This window comes from Pseudophryne corroboree, chromosome 3 (genome assembly GCF_028390025.1).
Source record: "Pseudophryne corroboree isolate aPseCor3 chromosome 3, aPseCor3.hap2, whole genome shotgun sequence".
NCBI lineage: Eukaryota > Metazoa > Chordata > Amphibia > Anura > Myobatrachidae > Pseudophryne > Pseudophryne corroboree.
Window position 1 is genome coordinate 8,869,111 of NC_086446.1, and position 20,839 is coordinate 8,889,949.

Here is a 20,839-nt window from a genome sequence, read left to right on the forward strand (position 1 = left end):
CTAAGTCCATGTGAGTGTGCCATTTTATCATTGGTTCCGTACATTTCCCTACGGTGTTACACTAAGTGTCTCTCTCCTATTTTTGAGGTACTACAAATCGAGAGACACTTTTGGAGGACCAAAGACCAAAGGGACTGTATTGATTTGTTCATTTATTTATTACCTTTTTCTGGTTGTACATGGAACATCTTCTTTGCGCCACAGGGATCTCTCATTTTGTATCTGTATTTCTGTAAAGGTTTGGTGGACCTAGAGGTACCAAGGCTGCATTGTTGAGTTTATTGCGCAGTGGTTAAGGTTTTTCTCTCTTTATACAAAACAAGCCTAATGTCACTTTCCCTTATTCTGCAGAGTTAGATTCAAGTTGGCCTGGAAAAATCCAGACAAAAAATCCCAACTGTCCAAAAACTTTTTGCACACTTTCCTATTTGCTCCTGAAGGTAGGAAATTTTGGGAGGAACCCCCGGGGGTTGATGCATCAGTCTCTCGACTGTCCAAAAAGGCGGTGCTACCTGCCCAGGGCTCCTTTGCTATAAAGGATCTGGGGATAGGAAAATAGAGGCTACACTCAAGTCTATTTACATGGCAGCAGGTGTATCGCAACGGCCGGTCATTGCGGGTTGCTGGATAACCCATGCCATTCATTCATGGGCCACTCAAATTCAGGAGGGCCTCTCCGGGGCTATGCCCCTCGTCACTAGTGACCCTCCTAAAGCACATTCAGAACACTACACGCGTCCTCTGTTATTCCCTCAAGGAGATGGGGAACATTAATGCTAGGACCTCTGCCATGGCATTGTCGGCGCGCTGGGCTTTTGGCTGCGTCAGTGGATATCATACGCAAAATTCAAATGCAATGTGGAATCCCTCCACTTTCCAGGTACAATGGCTTTTTGGGGTTGAATTGGGTACGTGGATTTCCAAAGTTACGGCTGGGAAATGCACGTTTATCCCCTATGGGGACCCGCCGGCAAGACGCTCCTACCTGGGGCCGTCTGATAGTGTTCACTCTAGGAGTGAAAAGGGGCAGGGTGCCGGACCCCAGGGGCACATGTGTGTGCTTCGCCGCGCACGCGTCCAAAATGGGGGCGCGTCCACGCAAATTAGGGGGCGTGGCCACGCCGCCGTCATTTTAGGGGGCGGTGCGGCCCACAGACGCTACTATAGAGAGCGTCTGTGGCAGGCGACGTCACTGTTGGGGGCGTGCCCAGCACCTCCGTCGGTGCTGGGCTTCCCCCAGCCCTCTCCCAATGCGTGAATGGATGCCGCGCGCATGCACACGGCATCTATACACGCCGGGAGGGCAGGGAGCGGGCGGCTGTTCTAGCAGGGCGCCGCAAAAGGGGCAGGGCGGGTTTTGCCTGTTAAAAAACGGGCAGGGCGCGGCGCCCTGCTAAAACAGCCTAGAGTGAACACTAGTCCGTCTGTACAGTCCTTTTGGTCTCTCAGATTTCAATCTAAAGCCAGAGGTGCCTCCAATGCGACTAGAGGCACCAGAAGTAAGTCAAGAAAGCCTGCCAGCACCAGCTCTCAGGAACAGAACACCAGTTCTGCTTCCACTAAGGCCTCACCATGAAGGTGTTCACCCACCCCGAGGGGATCTCGAGGTGGGAGCTCGACTGCGTCACTTCAGCCGCGTCTGGGAGGCTTCCTGCCAGGATACATGGGTCAGGGATCTCATTTCTCAAGGCTACAAGCTGGAGTTCGACATTACTCCTCCCCAACGATTTTTCAAATCAAGCTTACCAGTTTTGGAAGATATGCAGGTTACGTTGCAACAGGCCATCCTAAAGTTGGTCCAGTCCCACGTCATTGTTCCAGTACCAATACCACAATGAGGCAAGGGTTATTACTCCAACCTGTTTGGTTCCGAAACAGGACAGTTCGGTAAAACCCATTTTGGATCTTAGGTCCTTGAATCCTTACCTAAAGGTGTTCAAATTCAAAATGGAATCCTTGCAAGCAGTGATTGTGGGCCTGGAAAAACAGGAATTCATGGTTTCCTAGGTTATCAAGGACGCCTACCTCCATATTCCCATTTGGCCACCTCATCAGGCGTACCTGAGGTTTGCCCTGCTGGACAATCACTACCAATTCCAGGCACTGCCCTTCGGCCTATCCACAGCTCCAAGGGTGTTCACAAAGGTGATGGCGGAGATGATGTTCCAACTCTGGGTCACTATCCAACTTCTGTCACGCCATGGGTGGATCCTCAACTTACAGAAGTCCACCTGGAGCCTACTCAGCGGCTCCTGTTCCTGGGGTTGTTGCTGGATACTGTGGCCCATAAGGTGTTCCTACCAGAGGACAAGGTGCGAACACTTCAGGAGTTGGTCCGCATGGTGCTCCGACCTACTCTAGAGTCTGTCCATCTTTGCATAAGATTGTTGGGAAAGAAGGTCGCCTCATACGAGGCAAACCGATATGGGAGTTAACATGCCAGGACTTTTCAGCTGGATTTCCTAAGCAAATGGTCCGAATCACATCTTCAGATGCACCGGTTGATACGGCTGTCGTCTCAAGTCAGGATTTCCCTCCTGTGGTGGCTGCAATCCTCCAATCTCCTGGAAGGCCGGCGTTTCGGGATTCAGGATTGGATCCCCCTCAGAACAGCTGTGACTCTGAGAGGGAGGGGAGCTGTCACCCAATGGGCGCCGTTCCAGGTCAGGTAGTCAGCCCACGAAGCCCTCCTTCCGATCAACATTCTGGAACTTCGGGATCTACAATGCTCTGCTTTAGGCCTCTCGATCCACGTGCAGTCGGGCAGTGCCACTGCAGTGGCGTACATTAATCGTCAAGGATTAACAAAAAGCAAACCCTGCATGCGAGAGGTGTCAAGAATACTCCTCTGGGCGGAAAGAAATGCAAGAGCAATGTCGGCAATCTTCATTCCGGGTGTGGACAACTGGGAAGCGGACTTCTTGAGTTGTCACGATCTGCAGTGGGGTCTCCACCATCAGGTGTTCCAACAGATAATCCGCCAGTGGGGTTGCTCGCAGATAGATGTGATGGCTTCTCGTCTTAACAAGAAGCTTCTCTGGTATTGCTCACGAACCAGGGACCCTCAGGCGAGGGCAGTAGATGCACTGACGTCGCCTTGGCCTTACCGGCTGGTCTACCTGTTTCCTCCGATTCCATTGTTCCAAAGGGTGCTCAAGCTCTTCCGACATCAGGGAGTCCAGGCAATTCTGTTTGCCCTGGATTGGCCTTGGAGGGCATGGTACGCGGATCTTCTGGACATGTCCGTCAAAGACCCTTGGCCTCTACCTCTCAGAAGACATCTCTTTCAACAAGGACTGTTCATCTACCCGGACTTACAGCGACTTTGTTTGACGGCATGGAGGTTGAGCTGAACATCCTAGCACACAAGTACTTTTACAAACAGGTTATTGCTACCATGTTTCAGGCCAAGAAGCCTGTGACGTCAAAACACTATCATTATATCTGGAAAAGATATGTCTCTTGGTGCTATCCACCTAGAGTATCACTTGGGACGTTTCTTATGTTTCCTGCAGGCTGGTGTGGATAAGGGCTTACGTCTGGCTTCCATTAAGGTCAAGATTTCAGATCTCTCAATTTTTCTTCAGAAGAAGTTGAAAGTGTTGCCAGCGGTTAAGACCTTCTTGCAAGGGGTACTTCACATACAACCTCTGTTTGTGCTGCCCACGGCACCCTGGGATTTGAATGTGGTGTTGGAATTTCTACAGTCCTCTCTGGTTTCAGCCTCTGATGACGGTAGAAGACAAGTACCTCACGTGGAAGGTAGTGATGTTACTGGCCCTGGCTTCTGCTCGACGAGTCTCAGAATCTGGGCCTTATCGTGTAAAAGTCCCTACTTGGTCTTTTACGAGGACAGAGCGGAGCTCCGGACCAGACAGCAGTTCCTGCCGAAGGTTGGCTCCGGGTTTCACCAAAATCAGCCTATTGTGGTTCCGTCTAGTTCTGATACTTCTGATGTCAAGCGAACAGCTCGGATCAGAAAGACGGATTCCTTGTTTGTGCTCTCTGATGCGCAGAAAAAAAGGTTGTCCTGCTTCGAAGCAGTCCATTGCTCGTTGGATTAGGCTTACTATCCAACAGACCTATGTGTCGGCAGCCTTACCTGTTCCTAAGTCTCTGAAGGCCCACTCTACAAGATCAGTGGGCTCTCCCTGGTGGCTGCCCGTGTAGTCTCGGCCTGGCAACTCTGCCGAGTTGCTGCCTGGTCAGGGAAGAACACCTCTGTGAAGTTCTACAAATTTGATACCCTGGCCAAAGACGATACCCAGTTTGGGCAGGCGGTGCTGCAGTTGTCTCTGCATGTTCCTGCCCGTTCTGGAATCTTTGGGATGTCCCCGTCATACTAAGTCTCCCCAATATCCCTTATGGATGATAGAGAAAATAGGATTTTAATTACCTACCGGTAAATCCTTTTCTCATAGTCCATAAGGGATATTGGGCACCCTCCTCAGTACGTTGACTTTTCTGCAGGTTCTGTGTTATGTGGTTACCTGTTCAGCTGTTGTTGTTATTGTTACCAGCCGTTGCTGGTTGTTATATGTTCGTGGTGTGCTGGTATTAAATCTCACCACTCTTTGTTGTCATGTTCCTTCTCTCATATATATCCTTTCTCCTTCAGGCACTGTTTTACCTATAATTGCCTGTGGGAGGGGGCATAGAGGGGAGGCGCCAGCACACCCAGTGAAGAAATTTAAAGTGCATTGGCTCCTTTGGACCCCGTCTATACCCCATCGTACTAAGTTTCCCCAATATCCCTTATGGACTACGAGAAAAGGATTTACCAGTAAGTAATTAAAATCCTTTTTTTGCTACATCTCTGAACATGGTGTTCGTAGGGATGATCTTCGATACTCTCCTCCTCTAGACAAGATTCCGTACCATCATTCCATGGTGCAGTCTCTTGTAACTCGGTCCTGGGTGACCATCTACTTATGCATGAGACTTCTGGGCAAAATTAAGTCAACTATCGAAGCTGTCCAACTTGCCCTGTTCAATTCTCGGGAGTTCCAGACAGAAATTATCCTGAAGTGGAACAAATCTTACCTGCGCATTTCTCAACACATAAGGTTGTTTCCAAAGACTCTCCTTTCTCCTGCTTGGTGGTTGACGGTCGACTACTTGAAAAAGGGATACCCATATGCTATTTGGAATTGGACTTCAGTTTCAACAGATACCAGTATCCCGGTGTAGGAAGCGGTAACTCTACACTCCTATATTTTTACGGTTGGTGGACACTAGAGTAGTTTATACTTCCCATCAATGACCTCAAGCCAAGGGCAATTTTCTTCACTTTATCCAATGCACAGGGTCGTCTCTGGGGAAACCCAGTAAAATCTAATAAGACAGTGCTACAGCTGTAGCTTATTAAGGAGGGGAAAAAGTTCCCAGGCCATAAATTTGACTTTTAGAATCATGACTTGGGCAAAGAAAAACATGTATCAGCTTTCTTCGTTATGGACATACAAAACGGGGAAGCAAAACACCTGTGTAGACATTACCTTGTCTGATTCAGTGGTCTTTCCATTTAAACATATTTAAACTTATTTTGGAGAAATGTGGTATATTGGGTATTGATATAATAGCGTCCTGGCACATGTACAAGGTGAGCAGTTACTGCTCTTGGAAAAGTGACCCTGCAACCTTCTACATCAACACCATTGTTCCATTGATGTTTCTTTATCTGTTCCCACCAGTAGCTATGCCTACACAGGTTCTGAAGCGAATGAAAGAGGGTAGAAATCATTGTTATGGCCCCAGATTTGCAGAGAAGAGCTTGGTATTTTAATCTAATCACTTTATTGGCAACTTGTCTTGATGTCTCCCGCTGTGTTCTCATCTGTTATCCCAAGGTCCCATCAATCATCTAGGTTAACAACAATTGGTGTTGACAGTTTGGCTTTTGAAGCCACCATTATCAAATCTAAGGCTCTCTCTGACCAACTATGTCTCCTAGTGAGAAAAGAAAAATTTTCCCACTTCAACATTCCCTATCGATAGACTTTCTTTTTCTTTAGGACGGGTTGGATGCTGGTTTGTGGTTAGGATCCTCAAAGGTGCAGTTCTCTGCACTGTGCTTTCTTCTAGGGCTGTCTAGTCTTAATTCCAGATGATCACACCATCTTACAGGGAATTCATCATGTGCAGATATGGGACTCAGACTGGTGATAAGGTCATCACAATTATCTTCCTTTGTACCCTTGCATTCGGTAGGCATTTAAGATCTCACTTGGGAAACCATTTTTCTTCTGCTATTGCTTCTGCCATGAGGTTTATTTGTGTTTTTATATTACCTTTTGTGTTTTAACTTCTCTTTATCTTTTGATGTTCCATGATGACAGGTCGTTCTTTAAACTAAAAAGAACCTTCCTTTCTCTGACGTCCTAGTGGATGCTGGGACTCCGTAAGGACCATGGGGATATAGCGGCTCCGCAGGAGACAGGGCACAATAATAAAAGCTTTAGGATCAGGTGGTGTGCACTGGCTCCTCCCCCCATGACCCTCCTCCAAGCCTCTGTTAGATTTTTGTGCCCGGCCGAGAAGGGTGCAATCTAGGTGGCTCTCCTGAGCTGCTTAGAATAAAAGTTTAAGTTAGGTTTTTTATTTTCAGTGAGTCCTGCTGGCAACAGGCTCACTGCTACGAGGGACTTAGGGGAGAAGAAGTGCAAGAACCTTTCAGTGGGATCTGCTGGGAAAATGGTCCGGATCGCATCTTCAGATGCATCAGCGGATAACCCTGTCTCCAAGGACAAGGGTGTTTCTTCTGCGGTGGCTGCAGAGTGCTCATCTATGAAAGTGCCGCAGATTCGGCATTCAGGACTGGGTCCTGGTGACCACGGATGCCAGCCTGAGTGGCTGGGGAGCAGTCACACAAGGAAAAAATTTCCAGGAAGTGTGATCAAGTCTGGAGACTTCTCTCCACATAAATATACTGGAGCTAAGGGCAATTTACAAGGCTCTAAGCTTAGCAAGACCTCTGCTTCAAGGTCAGCCGGTATTGATCCAGTGGGACAACATCACGGCAGTCGCCCACGTAAACAGATAGGGCGGCACAAGAAGCAGGAGGGAAATGGCAGAAACTGCAAGGATTCTTCGCTGGGCGAAAAATCATGTGATAACACTCTCAGCAGTGTTAATTCCGGGAGTGGAAAACTGGGAAGCAGACTTCCTCAGCAGGCATGACCTCCACCCGGGAGAGTGGGGACTTCAGCGGGAAGTTTTCCACATGATTGTAAACCGTTGGGAAAAACCAAAGGTGGACATGATGGCGTCCCGCCTGAACAAAAAACTAGACAGATATTGCGCCAGGTCAAGGGACCCTCAGGCAATAGCGGTGGACGCTCTGGTAACACTGTGGGTGTACCAGTCAGGGTATGTGTTCCCTCCTATGCATCTCATACCAAAAGTACTGAGAATCATAAGAAGGAGATGAGTAAGAACGATACTCGTGGTTCCGGATGGGTCAAGAAGGACTTGGTACCCGGAACTTCAAGAGATGCTCACGGAAGAACCGTGGCCTCTACCTTTAAGAAAGGACCTGCTCCAGCAGGGGCCTTGTCTGTTCCAAGACTTACCGCGGCTGCGTTTGACGGCATGGCAGTTGAACGCCGGATCCTGAAAGGGCATTCCAGAAGAAGTCATCCCTACCCTGGTCGAAGCCAGGAAGGATGTAACCGCAAAACATTTTCACCCCATTTGGCGAAAATATGTTGCGTGGTGTGAGGCCAAGAAGGTCCCTACAGAGGAATTCCAACTGGGTCGTTTCCTACATTTCCTGAAAACAGGACTGTCTATGGGCCTAAAATTAGGGTCCATTAAGGTTCAAATTTCGACCCTGTCAAATTTCTTCCAGAAAGAACTGGCTGCAGTGCCTGAAGTTCAGACGTTGTAAAAGGGGTACTGCATATACAGCCTCCTTTTGTGCCCCCAGTGGCACCTTGGGATCTCAATGTTGTTTTGAGTTTCCTAAAGTCACATTGGTTTGATCCACTCACCACTGTGGACTTAAAAATATTTCACATGGAAGGTGAAGATGCTATTAGCCCTGGCTTCAGCCAGGCGTGTGTCAGAATGGGCGGCTTTATCATATAAAAGCCCTTACTTAATTTTTCATTCTGACAGGGCAGAATTGAGGACTCGTCCTCAATTTCTCCTTAAGGTGTTTTCTGTTTTCACATGAACCAACCTATTGTGGTACCTGCGGCTACTAGGGACTTGGAGGACTCCAAGTTACTTGACGTTGTCAGGGCCCTGAAAATATATGTTTCCAGGACGACTGGAGTCAGAAAATCTGACTCGCTGTTTAGCCTGTATGCACCCAACAAGATGGGTGCTCCTGCTTCTAAGCAGACGATTGCTCGCTGGATTTGTAATACAATTCAGTTTACACATTCTGTGGCAGGCCTGCCACAGCCAAAATCTGTAAAAGCCCATTCCACAAGGAAGTGGGCTCATCTTGGGCGACTGCCTGAAGGGTCTCGGCTTTACAACTTTGCTGAGCAGTTACTTGGTCAGGGGCAAACACGTTTGCTAAATTCTACAAATTTGATACCCTGGCTGAGGAGGACATGGAGTCTCTCATTCGGTGCTGCAGGGTCATCCACACTCTCCCGCCCGTTTGGGAGCTTTGGTATAATCCCCATGGTCCTTACGGAGTCCCAGCATCCACTAGGACGTCAGAGAAAATAAAATTTTACTTACCGATAAATCTATTTCTCGTAGTCCGTAGTGGATGCTGGGCGCCCATCCCAAGTGCGGATTGTCTGCAATACTTGTACATAGTTATTGTTACAAAAATCGGGTTATTCTTGTTGTGAGCCATCTTTTCAGAGGCTCCTTCGTTGTTATCATACTGTTAACTGGGTTCAGATCACAGGTTGTACGGTGTGATTGGTGTGGCTGGTATGAGTCTTACCCGGGATTCAATATTCTTCCTTATTATGCACGCTCGTCCGGGCACAGTATCCTAACTGAGGCTTGGAGGAGGGTCATGGGGGGAGGAGCCAGTGCACACCACCTGATCCTAAAGCTTTTATTATTGTGCCCTGTCTCCTGCGGAGCCGCTATATCCCCATGGTCCTTACGGAGTCCCAGCATCCACTACGGACTACGAGAAATAGATTTATCGGTAAGTAAAATCTTATTTTCAAGTCAAAAGTGGTTTCCAAATTCCACATTAACCATCAGGTTGTGCTGCTTCCATGGACTGGCAGGGTTAAAGCACTGACAATGATTCTCTGTCTTTTGGATGTAGTATGCGTGTTGCAGATTTCTGTCCAAAAACCATGGACTTGCATTGTATAGATGAGCCGTTTGTTTTTTAAGACCCTTCAAGAATGGATGGCCTGCTTTGAAAAACAAATTCTAGCCAGGTGAATAACTGCTGATATCAGTCAGGCTTATTCCAGAGCAGGAGTTCCTGTTCCGAACATTTATGGCTCATTCTGACAATTGGTGAGGCTTCCTGATTGGTGACACCCTGTCTCCAGCGAGCAGCTGTGCAGGGTTGCACAGATTCACTAGACTTTAATTTGACACTTTTGCGGCTCAAGATACGAGCTTTGGCCGTAAAGTCCTATGTCCCATGAGGAAAGCTTTGGAATGTCCACAGTGTCCTCCATTAAATGAAGGAGAGAGGGAGAGGTTTGTACATACAGTAACATCCATTTCTCTGATTCCATAGTTGACACTGGACATTCTCCCAGCTAATGTATTTTTTTTTTCTTTTGTTGGGTTTTGTCCGTGTAGATTGTGTTTTCCAATTTTTCACTCTTTCCTGTTATCTGTCTCTGTTTTGGTGCTTTGTGGCCTTTCCAGACTGCCGTGGTATAGAGTGGAAAAATAGTAATCACAAAATGGGTGCATCATTTGAAAGACCGTATCCATCCTCTTGCAACTGAGGGTGACTTGAATTTATTGAAGCCAGGATGGGGGAGATCCAACCCTTTCCCTGAGTTTTGTGATGATTTATATAGTTTTGAGGGTTTTTGTGTAGTGATCTCACGGATCGTTGGACAGTCTTTGCTAATGGGCACATAGACGCCACTGATTTGTTTACATTTGCCAGACTAGAAGAGATAAGGGACTTTAAATACCCTCCTACCCCATTCTGTGGGTCATTTAATTTTTATAGTGTAGTTGCAAAAGAGTTTGACTTGCCTTTAGCTGGTTTGAGGTATATATTGGGAAATAAAGCCCCTACTCATTCTTCGAACTAGGGGGATAAAACCACTAAATCACTTGCACTGACTAATAGTATGAAATTATGTTATTTCCAGCAGATGGATTCACAAGCAGCGATCCCTTAGATGAACATCTTGTTTTATCTTCAAACGGTAAAATAGAAGATAACAAAATCTTACGAGAATCCTCAGAAGAAAAGCCTGATGCTCTAAATATACATTCAGTGTGTGTCGGTGTGCCCTTTAATCTTGAGGAATGTTCTCCTGATGAATCAGTTCTTACTGCGCATAGTACAACTGGTACAGGTGATACAGTCTTGTCATCTTCTGAATGTGGTAATTGTTCTAAGTCTGTTTTCTGTGGGAAATGCTGTACAGACAAATCCCATCTTGTCAGTCATCAGAGAAGTCCTACCAATGAGAAACCATTTCCATGTTCTGAGTGTGGGAAAAAGTTTACACAAAAATCACATCTTGTTAGACATGAGAGAAGTCACAGAGGTGAGAAGCCATATCCATGTTCTGAGTGTGGGAAATGCTTTACACAGATATCTGATCTTGTTAGACATGAGAGATGTCACACAGGTGAGAAGCCATTTCCATGTCCTGAGTGTGGGAAATGTTTTACAGAGAGGTCACATCTTGTTAGACATGAGAGAAGTCACACAGGTGAGAAACCATTTCTGTGCTCTGAGTGTGGGAAATGTTTTACACAGGTATCTGATCTTGTTAGACATGAGAGAAGTCACACAGGTGAGAAGCCATTTCCATGTTCTGAGTGTGGAAAATGTTTTAAACAGACAACTGATCTTGTTAGACATGAGAGAAGTCACACAGGTGAGAAGCCATTTTCATGTTCTGAGTGTGGGAAATGTTTTACACAGGAATCGCATCTTGTTAGACATGAGAGAAGTCACACAGGGGAGAAACCATTTCCATGTTCTGAGTGTGGGAAATGTTTCACACAAGCAGCCCATCTTCAAAGACACCAGAGACATCACACAGTTGAGAAGTCTTTTGTGTGCTCTGAGTGTGGGGAATGTTTTAATCGCAAATCACTTCTTGAACATAAGATGCGTCATACGGGAGAGACACCATTTCCATATTCTGAGTGTGGAAAATGTTTTATAAGAAAATCACATCTTGTTACACATCAGAGACTTCACATGCAAGAGAATCCGTTTCCATGCTCAGAATATGGGGACTGTTTTACAAAAAACTTAAACCTTGTTGATCTTCAGAAAACTCACACAAGTGAGAAACCATTTGCATGCTCAGAGTGCAGGAAATGTTTTATAAAGAAATCATATCTTCTTAAACATCAGAAAAGTCACATCGGTGAGAGGCCATTTCCATGTCCTGAGTGTGGGAAATGTTTTACACAAAAATCGCATGTTGTTGAACATCAGAGACGTCATACAGGTGAGAAACCATTTCCATGTTCTGAGTGTGGGAAATGTTTTACACAGAAATCAAGTCTGGTTAAACATCAGATGTGTCACACAGGTGAGAAACCATTTTCATGTTGTCTGTGTGGGAAATGTTTTTCACACAAATCGGATCTTGTTAGACATCAGAGAAGTCACACGGGTGAGAGGCCATTTCCATGTTCTCGGTGTGGAAAATGTTTTACACAGAAATCAGATCTTGTTAAACATCAGAGAACACACAAAGGAGATCAGCAATTCCCATAAGCAAGCAGACATGAAACAGGTTCTAGCAATACTCTCAAAATGTCACATGCCAGACTGGTGGACCACGTTACTGTGCTGGACGCCATATATATTAGTTATGGTAAAACTTCCCGTTGATAACGTTATTTCTCCTAAGTCCAGAGGATGACATTGATATGACAGCGAATTTGCACCAAACGGTCAAAGCTTTCGGCCTCCCAGCATGCAACGGGCCCGTCCACATATCCCCGCTTACTGGCTCAGGCAAATCAGTTTTTCCAAAGCTCAAGGCAGGAGCATCATAGAGAGCCCTAGTCAGGTGAGAAGAACACACATACACACCCTTCCGTACAAGAAGGAAGAGGTTAGTAAGTGAAAGGATCCTCAAATCAAGTGAGTCAGGTTGGGATCCTGTGGACTAACGTTATCAATGGTAAGTTTTACCATAACGACTATTTCTCTGACGTCCTAAGTGGATGCTGGGGACTCCGTAAGGACCATGGGGAATAGCGGCTCCGCAGGAGACAGGGCACAAAAGTAAAAGCTTTAGGATCAGGTGGTGTGCACTGGCTCCTCCCCCTATGACCCTCCTCCAAGCCTCAGGTTTTTGTGCCCGGCCGAGAAGGGTGCAATCTAGGTGGCTCTCCTAAAGAGCTGCTTAGAGTAAAAGTTTTGTTAGGTTTTTTATTTTCAGTGAGTCCTGCTGGCAACAGGCTCACTGCAACGCGGGACTTAGGGGAGAAGAAGTGAACTCACCTGCGTGCAGGATGGATTGGCTTCTTAGGCTACTGGACACTAGCTCCAGAGGGACGATCACAGGTACAGCCTGGATGGGTCACCGGAGCCGCGCCGCCGGCCCCCTTGCAGATGCTGAAGAAAGAAGAGGTCCAGAAATCGGCGGCTGAAGACATCCTTGTCTTAAGGTAGCGCACATCACTGCAGCCGTGCGCCATTGCTCTCAGCACACTTCACACCAGCAGTCACTGAGGGTGCAGGACGCTGGGGGGGGCGCCCTGGGCAGCAATGTTAATACCTAAACTGGCTAAAAATACATCACATATAGCCCCTGGGCTATATGGATGTATTTAACCCCTGCCAGGAATCCAGAAAAACCGGGAGAAGAGCCCGCCGAAGAGGGGGCGGGGCCTATCTCCTCAGCACACAGCGCCATTTTTCCCACACAGCTCTGCTGGTGGGAAGGCTCCCAGGCTCTCCCCTGCACTGCACTACAGAAACAGGGTTAAAACAGAGAGGGGGGGCATTTTGTGTGGCGATATTATAATATATTAAGATGATATAAGGGAAAACACTTATTATAAGGTTGTCCCTGTATAATTATAGCGTTTTGGTGTGTGCTGGCAAACTCTCCCTCTGTCTCCCCAAAGGGCTAGTGGGGTCCTGTCCTCTATCAGAGCATTCCCTGTGTGTGTGCTGTGTGTCGGTACGTGTGTGTCGACATGTATGAGGACGATATTGGTGTGGAGGCGGAGCAATTGCCTGTAATGGTGATGTCACCCCCTAGGGAGTCGACACCGGAATGGATGGCTTATTTATGGAATTACGTGATAATGTCAACACGCTGCAAGGTCGGTTGACGATATGAGACGGCCGGCAAACCAATTAGTACCTGTCCAGGCGTCTCAAACACCGTCAGGGACTTTAAAACGCCCATTACCTCAGTCGGTCGACACAGACACGGACACTGACTCCAGTGTCGACGGTGAAGAAACAGACGTATTTTCCAGTAGGGCCACACGTTACATGATAAGGGCAATGAAGGAGGTGTTACATATTTCTGATACTACAAGTACCACAAAAAAGGGTATTATGTGGGGTGTGGAAAAACTACCTGTAGTTTTTCCTGAATCAGATGAATTAAAAATTGCTAATATCTAAGAAATTATTGGCGTTATACCCTTTCCCGCCAGAAGTTAGGGCGCGTTGGGAAACACCCGCTAGGGTGGATAAGGCGCTCACACGCTTATCAAAACAAGTGGCGTTACCGTCTCCAGATACGGCCGCCCTCAAGGAGCCAGCTAATAGGAGGCTGGAAAATATCCTAAAAAGTATATACACACATACTGGTGTTATACTGCGACCAGTGATCGCCTCAGCCTGGATGTGCAGCGCTGGGGTGGCTTGGTCGGATTCCCTGACTGAAAATATTGATACCCTTGACAGGGACAGTATTTTATTGACCATAGAGCATTTAAAGGATGCATTTCTATATATGCGAGATGCACAGAGGGATCTTTGCACCCTGGCATCAAGAGTAAGTGCGATGCCCATTTCTGTTAGAAAATGTTTATGGGCACGACAGTGGTCAGGTGATGTGGATTCCAAACGGCACATGGAAGTATTGCCGTATAAAGGGGAGGAGTTACTTGGGGTCGGTCTATCGGACCTGGTGACCACGGCAACAGCTGGAAATCCACCTTTTTTACCCCAAGTCACCTCTCAGCAGAAAAAGACACCGTCTTTTCAGCCTCAGTCCCTTTGTCCCCATAAGGGCAAGCGGGTAGAAGGCCAGTCATATCTACCCCGGGGTAGAGGAAAGGGAAAAAGACTGCAGCAGGCAGCCCCTTCCCAGGAACAGAAGCCCTCCACAGCTTCTGCCAAATCCTCAGCGTGACGCTGGGGCCTTACAAGCGGACCCAGGTGCGGTGGGGGGTCGTCTCAAGATTTTCAGCGCGCAGTGGGCTCACTCGCAAGTGGACCCCTGGATCTTACAGGTAGTTTCCCAGGGGTACAGATTGGAATTCGAGACGTCTCCCCCTCGCAGGTTCCTGAAGTCTGCATTACCAACGTCTCCCTCCGACAGGGAGGCAGTATTGGAAGAAATTCACAAGCTGGATTCCCAGCAGGTGATAATCAAAGTACCCCTCCTTCAACAAGGGAAGGGGTATTATTCCACACTATTTGTTGTACCGAAGCCAGACGGCTCGGTGAGACCTATTCTAAATCTAAAATCTTTCAACACTTACATACAAAGGTTCAAATTCAAGATGGAGTCACGAAGAGCAGTGATAGCGAACCTGGAAGAGGGACACTATATGGTGTCCCTGGACATCAAGGATGCTTACCTTCATGTCCCAAATTGCCCTTCTCACCAAGGGTACCTCAGGTTCGGGGTACAGAACTGTCACTATCAGTTTTAGACGCTGCCGTTTGGATTGTCCACGGCACCCCGGGTCTTTACCAATGTAATGGCCGAAATGATGATTCTTCTTCGAAGAAAAGGCATCTTAATTATCCCTTACTTGGACGATCTCCTGATAAGGGCAAAGTCCAAGGAACAGTTGGAGGTCGGAGTAGCACTATCTCGGATACTGCTACAACAACACGGGTGGATTCTAAATATTCCAAAAGATCCCGACGACACGTCTGCTGTTCCTAGGGATAATTCTGGACACAGTCCAGAAAAAGGTGATTCTCCTGGAGGAGAAAGCCAAGGAGTTATCCGAGCTAGTCAGGAACCTCCAAAAACCAGGAAAAGTGTTAGTGCATCATTGCACAAGGGTCCTGGGAAAAATGGTGGCTTCCTACGAAGCGATTCCATTCGGCAGATTTCACGCACTTTTCAGTGGGATCTGCTGGACAAATGGTCCGGATCGCATCTTCAGATGCATCAGCAGATAACCCTGTCTCCAAGGACAAGGGTGTCTCTTCTGTGGTGGCTGCAGAGTGCCCATCTATTAGAGGGCCACAGATTCGGCATTCAGGACTGGGTCCTGGTGACCACGGGTGCCAGCCTGAGGGGCTGGGGAACAGTCACACAGGGAAGAAATTTCCAGGGAGTGGGGTCAAGTCTGGAGACTTCACTTCACATAAATATACTGGAGCTAAAGGCAATTTACAATGCTCTAAGCCTAGCAAGACCTCTGCTTCAGGGTCAACCGGTGCTGATCCAGTCGGACAACATCACGGCAGTCGCCCACGTAAACAGACAGGGCGACATAAGAAGCAGGAGGGTAATGGCAGAAGCTGCAAGGATTCTTCGCTGCGCGGAAAATCATGTGATAGCACTGTCAGCAGTGTTTATTCCGGGAGTGGACAACTGGGAAGCAGACTTCCTCAGCAGGCGATCTCCACCCGGGAGAGTGGGGACTTCACACGGAAGTCTTCCACATGATTGTGAACCATTGGGAAAAACCAAAGGTGGACATGATGGCGTCCCGCCTCAACAAAAAACTGGACAGGTATTGCGCCAGGTCAAGGGACCCTCAGGCAATAGCTGTGGACGCTCTGGTAACACCGTGGGTGTACCAGTCAGGGTATGTGTTCCCTCCTCTTCCTCTCATACCCAAGGTAGTGAGAATTATAAGACGGAGAGGAGTAAGAACTATACTCGTGGCTCCGGATTGGCCAAGGAGGACTTGGTACCCGGAACTTCAAGAGATGCTCACAGAGGACCCAGGGCCTCTGCCGCTAAGAAGGGACTTGCTTCAGCAAGGACCATGTCTGTTCCAAGACTTACCGCGGCTGCCTTTGATGGCATGGCGGTTGAACGCCGGATCCTAAGGGAAAAAGGCATTCCGGAAGAGGTCATCCCTACCCTGGTCAAAGCCAGGATGGAGGTGACCGCACAACATTATCGCCACATTTGGCGAAAATATGTTGCGTGGTGTGAGGCCGGGAAGGCCCCCACGGAGGAATTTCAACTCGGTCGATTCCTGCATTTCCTGCAAACAGGAGTGTCTATGGGCCTCAAATTGGGGTCCATTAAGGTTCAAATTTCGGCCCTGTCGATTTTCTTCCAGAAAGAATTGGCTTCAGTTCCTGAAGTCCAGACGTTTGTCAGGGGAGTACTGCATATACAGCCCCCTTTTGTGCCTCCAGTGGCACCGTGGGATCTCAATGTAGCTCTGGGATTCCTTAAATCACATTGGTTTGAACCGCTCAAATCTGTGGATTTAAAATATCTCACATGGAAAGTGACCATGCTGTTGGCCCTGGCCTCGGCCAGGCGAGTGTCAGAATTGGCGGCTTTGTCTCACAAAAGCCCATATCTGATTTTCCATTCTTACAGGGCAGAACTGCGGTTTCGTCCCCAGTTTCTCCCTAAGGTGGTGTCAGCGTTTCACCTGAACCAGCCTATTGTGGTACCTGCGGCTACTGGGGACTTGGAGGACTCCAAGTTGCTAGATGTTGTCAGGGCCCTGAAAATATATGTTTCCAGGACGGCTGGAGTCCGGAAGGCTGACTCGCTGTTTATCCTGTATGCACCCAACGAGCTGGGTGCTCCTGCTTCTAAGCAGACGGTTGCTAGTTGGATTTGTAGTACAATTCAGCTTGCACATTCTGTGACAGGCCTGCCACAGCCAAAATCTGTAAATGCCCATTCCACAAGGAAGGTGGGCTCATCTTGGGCGGCTGCCCGAGGGGTCTCGGCTTTACAACTTTGCCGAGCTGCTACTTGGTCAGGGGCAAACACGTTTGCAAAATTCTACAAATTTGATACCCTGGCTGAGGAGGACCTGGAGTTCTCTCATTCGGTGCTGCAGAGTCATCCGCACTCTCCCGCCCGTTTGGGAGCTTTGGTATAATCCCCATGGTCCTTACGGAGTCCCCAGCATCCACTTAGGACGTCAGAGAAAATAAGAATTTACTTAACGATAATTCTATTTCTCGTAGTCCGTAGTGGATGCTGGGCGCCCATCCCAAGTGCGGATTGTCTGCAATACTTGTACATAGTTATTGTTACAAAAATCGGGTTATTATTGTTGTGAGCCATCTTTTCAGAGGCTCCGCTGTTATCATGCTGTTAACTGGGTTCAGATCACAGGTTGTACAGTGTGATTGGTGTGGCTGGTATGAGTCTTACCCGGGATTCAAGATCCTTCCTTATTGTGTACGCTCGTCCGGGCACAGTATCCTAACTGAGGCTTGGAGGAGGGTCATAGGGGGAGGAGCCAGTGCACACCACCTGATCCTAAAGCTTTTACTTTTGTGCCCTGTCTCCTGCGGAGCCGCTATTCCCCATGGTCCTTACGGAGTCCCCAGCATCCACTACGGACTACGAGAAATAGAATTATCGGTAAGTAAATTCTTATTTTCTCTGGCAGGGTCCACAGGTTATCCACAGGATAACATTGGGATGTCAATTTAGTGGTGGGGGACACTCCTGATTGGACTGGAGAATCCTTTGCCCGAATCCATCGTCCTGAAAGGCAAAGGTATCAAAGGCATAATGTCTAATGAATGTGTTAATGGAAGACCATGTGGCTGCCTTACATAACTGTTCTGCTGATGCACCACATTGTACTGCCCATGAAGGACATACCTTATGAGTAGAGTGAGCAGAGACATTAGCCGGAAGAGGGAGATCAGCTTGAGACTATGCTTCTGAAATCATCATCCGAAGCCACCTCACCATTGTCTGCTTATCAGCAGGCCATCCTCTCTTGTGAAGTCCGTAGAGAACGAAAAGAGTGTCTGCCTTTCTGATGGCACTGGTACGATCCATGTAGATCCTTAAGGCACGGACTACGTCCAACGATGCATCTACCGCAGAAAGGACTGGCCCCTGGAAGGCCGGGACTACAGTTTCTTCGTTAAGGTGGAATTTAGACACCACCTTAGGAAGATATCCAGATTTGGTTCTGAGAACCGCTCTATCTGAATAAAAAAAACCAACCAGAAATGGAGGGAGAAATAACAATGCCCCTAAATCTGAAACTCTTCTAGCTGAAGCAGAACTTTAGCTGTCAACCATTTAAGAGCCACTCTTTTTAGTGGTTCAAATGGGGCAACTTGAAGGGCCTTTAGGACTAAGTTTAAGTCCCAAGGCACTGTAGGAGGAACAAAAGGAGGTTGAATGTGCAGTATTCCCTGGAAAAAAGTGCGCACATCCTGTAGGTTAACAATTTTCTTTTGCAACCATACAGTCAATGCTGACACTTGCACTCTCAAGGAAGCCACCCGTAGACCTTGGTCCATTCCTGCATGAAGGAATGCCAAGATTCTGGAAGCTCTGAAAGACATAGGGTCAAATTTCCGGTCACTGCACCTTTGAATATAGGCTTGCCGTATTCGGTGATAAATACGAGCTGAGGAAGGTTTCCTTGCTCTGGGCATTGTTTCAATTACCTGTTGTGAGAATCCTCTTGCTTTCAGGATGGAAGTCTCAAGAGCCTCGCCATCAAAGACAGTTGATCCAGGTGCTTGTGATAGCAAGGATCCTGTGACAGTAGATCTGGACGTTGAAGGAGTAGGAATGGAGCATCCATCGACATCCTCTGCTGATCTGTGTACCAGTGTCTTCTGGGCCAAGTGGAGCTATTAGTATCATTGCGCCCGTTCCTTGTGTTACCTTTCGCATCACACTGGGTAACAGGGCGATTGTTGGAAACATATATGGCAGACGAAAGTCCCATCTTACTGACAAGGCATCCACAAGGATCGCTTTGGGATCCTTTGTTCTTGCCCCGTATGTAGGAACTTTGTTGTTCTGACAGGATACCATGAGATCTATCTCTGATAACCCCCACTCGTCTACCAGAGTTTGGAAGACCTTGGGGTGTAGAGCCCATTCTTTTACATGAATGGCATGTCGACTGATAATGTCTGCTTCCTAGTTTAGGACTCCCGGAATGAACACTGCGGACAAGGCTGGAAGATGAAGTTCTGCCCACTTTAACGTGCGACTTACCTCATTCATTGCATTTTGGCTGCGAGTTCCTCCCTGATGGTTGAGGTACGCTACTGCCGTTGTATTGTCCGAGCGGATTTCAACTGGTTTTCCCTGAAGGATGTCCTTTGCCGGAATAAGTGCCTTATATATGGCCCGAAGATTCAATACATTTATTGGCAGGCAATTTTGTTCCTTGGTCCACTGCCCCTGGAAGCAATGCCTTACTGACACTGCTCCCCAGATGGGATGTCTGTAGCCTCCAGGCTTATGACCTCCTTACCTCCAGAGGAAGGACCATAGTCTGCATTTTTATTGTCTGGCCTCGAGTGGAACTGAGTATACGCCACCATGTCGAATGTCGACACCATCAATCCCATCACACGCATTGCTGCGTGAATGGATGCCCTTTGACTGCCTAGCAGATCCTGAAACCTTGACTGAACTTTGGATATTTTGTTCAGAGGTAAAATTTACTCTCTAAAGCCTCAAATCCAAAACAGCCCCCAAGTGAGTCATCCTTTGTGACGGGACCAGGGTCGACTTTGCACAATTTTTGAGCCCACCGTGTTTCTGTAAACAATCTTTTGTCTGTTGCAGATGACACAGAAGCCATTCCTGAGATTGTGCCAGGATTATTAAATCGCAGAGGTATGGAAAGTTTCTTATCCCCTGCTGACAGAGATAAGCTGCCATTACCACCATAATCTTGGTGAATACTCTGGGAGCTATGGCCCGTCAAAATGGTAGGCCCTGTAACTGAAAACGTTGCTGGAGGATATCAAACCTGAGATAGCGCTGATGGGACAGTGCTATAGGAACATGCAGGTAATCATCCTGGATATCCAGGGATACCATAAAATTCTCTGGCTCCATAGCCAAAATAATGGAATGTAAAGTCTCCATATGAAACCGAGGCACCCAAACGTACTTGTTCAGCACTTTGAGATTTGAGTATGGGCTGGAATGACCCATTTAGCTTCTGGACTAAAAACATGTTGGAATAAAAACCTTGTCCTCGTTGCACAGGAGGAACCGGGATGATTACTCCTGACTGAAGCAACTTCTGAACTGCCTCTTGCAAAGCCCTGGCCTTCGTTTCCACTGAAGATGGGCTGGTACAATAAACATTTGAGGAGGGTGTTCCTTGAAAGCAAATGCATAACCCAGGCATTTGTGGTGGACTGCTGCCAGATCTGTGCAAACTGAAGAAGTCGGCCTCCCAACCTGGGCTCCCCCAGGTGGAGTCCCGCACCATCAGGCTGATGGCTTATCTTCAGATTTGGAATCCAGTCCTCTGGTAGCCCAATACTTTTTAGTCTTAACTAACTTGTTAGACTGGGACTGTTTGCCATCAC

The 20,839-nt window shown here is 47.6% G+C and overlaps 1 protein-coding gene across 1 annotated transcript in view; it reads left to right on the forward strand.

Moving 5' to 3' along the window:
• The window catches only part of LOC135054526 (zinc finger protein 883-like), a 39,590-nt gene extending 27,239 nt beyond the window's left edge, over positions 1-12,351 (forward strand). Inside the window, exon 6 of the mRNA XM_063957662.1 lies at positions 10,275-12,351. Within this exon, the coding sequence (XP_063813732.1) occupies positions 10,275-11,872 (1,598 nt within the window). The 3' untranslated portion in view covers positions 11,873-12,351. The remainder of the gene's footprint in view (positions 1-10,274) is intronic.
• Positions 12,352-20,839: the final 8,488 nt, after the last annotated feature.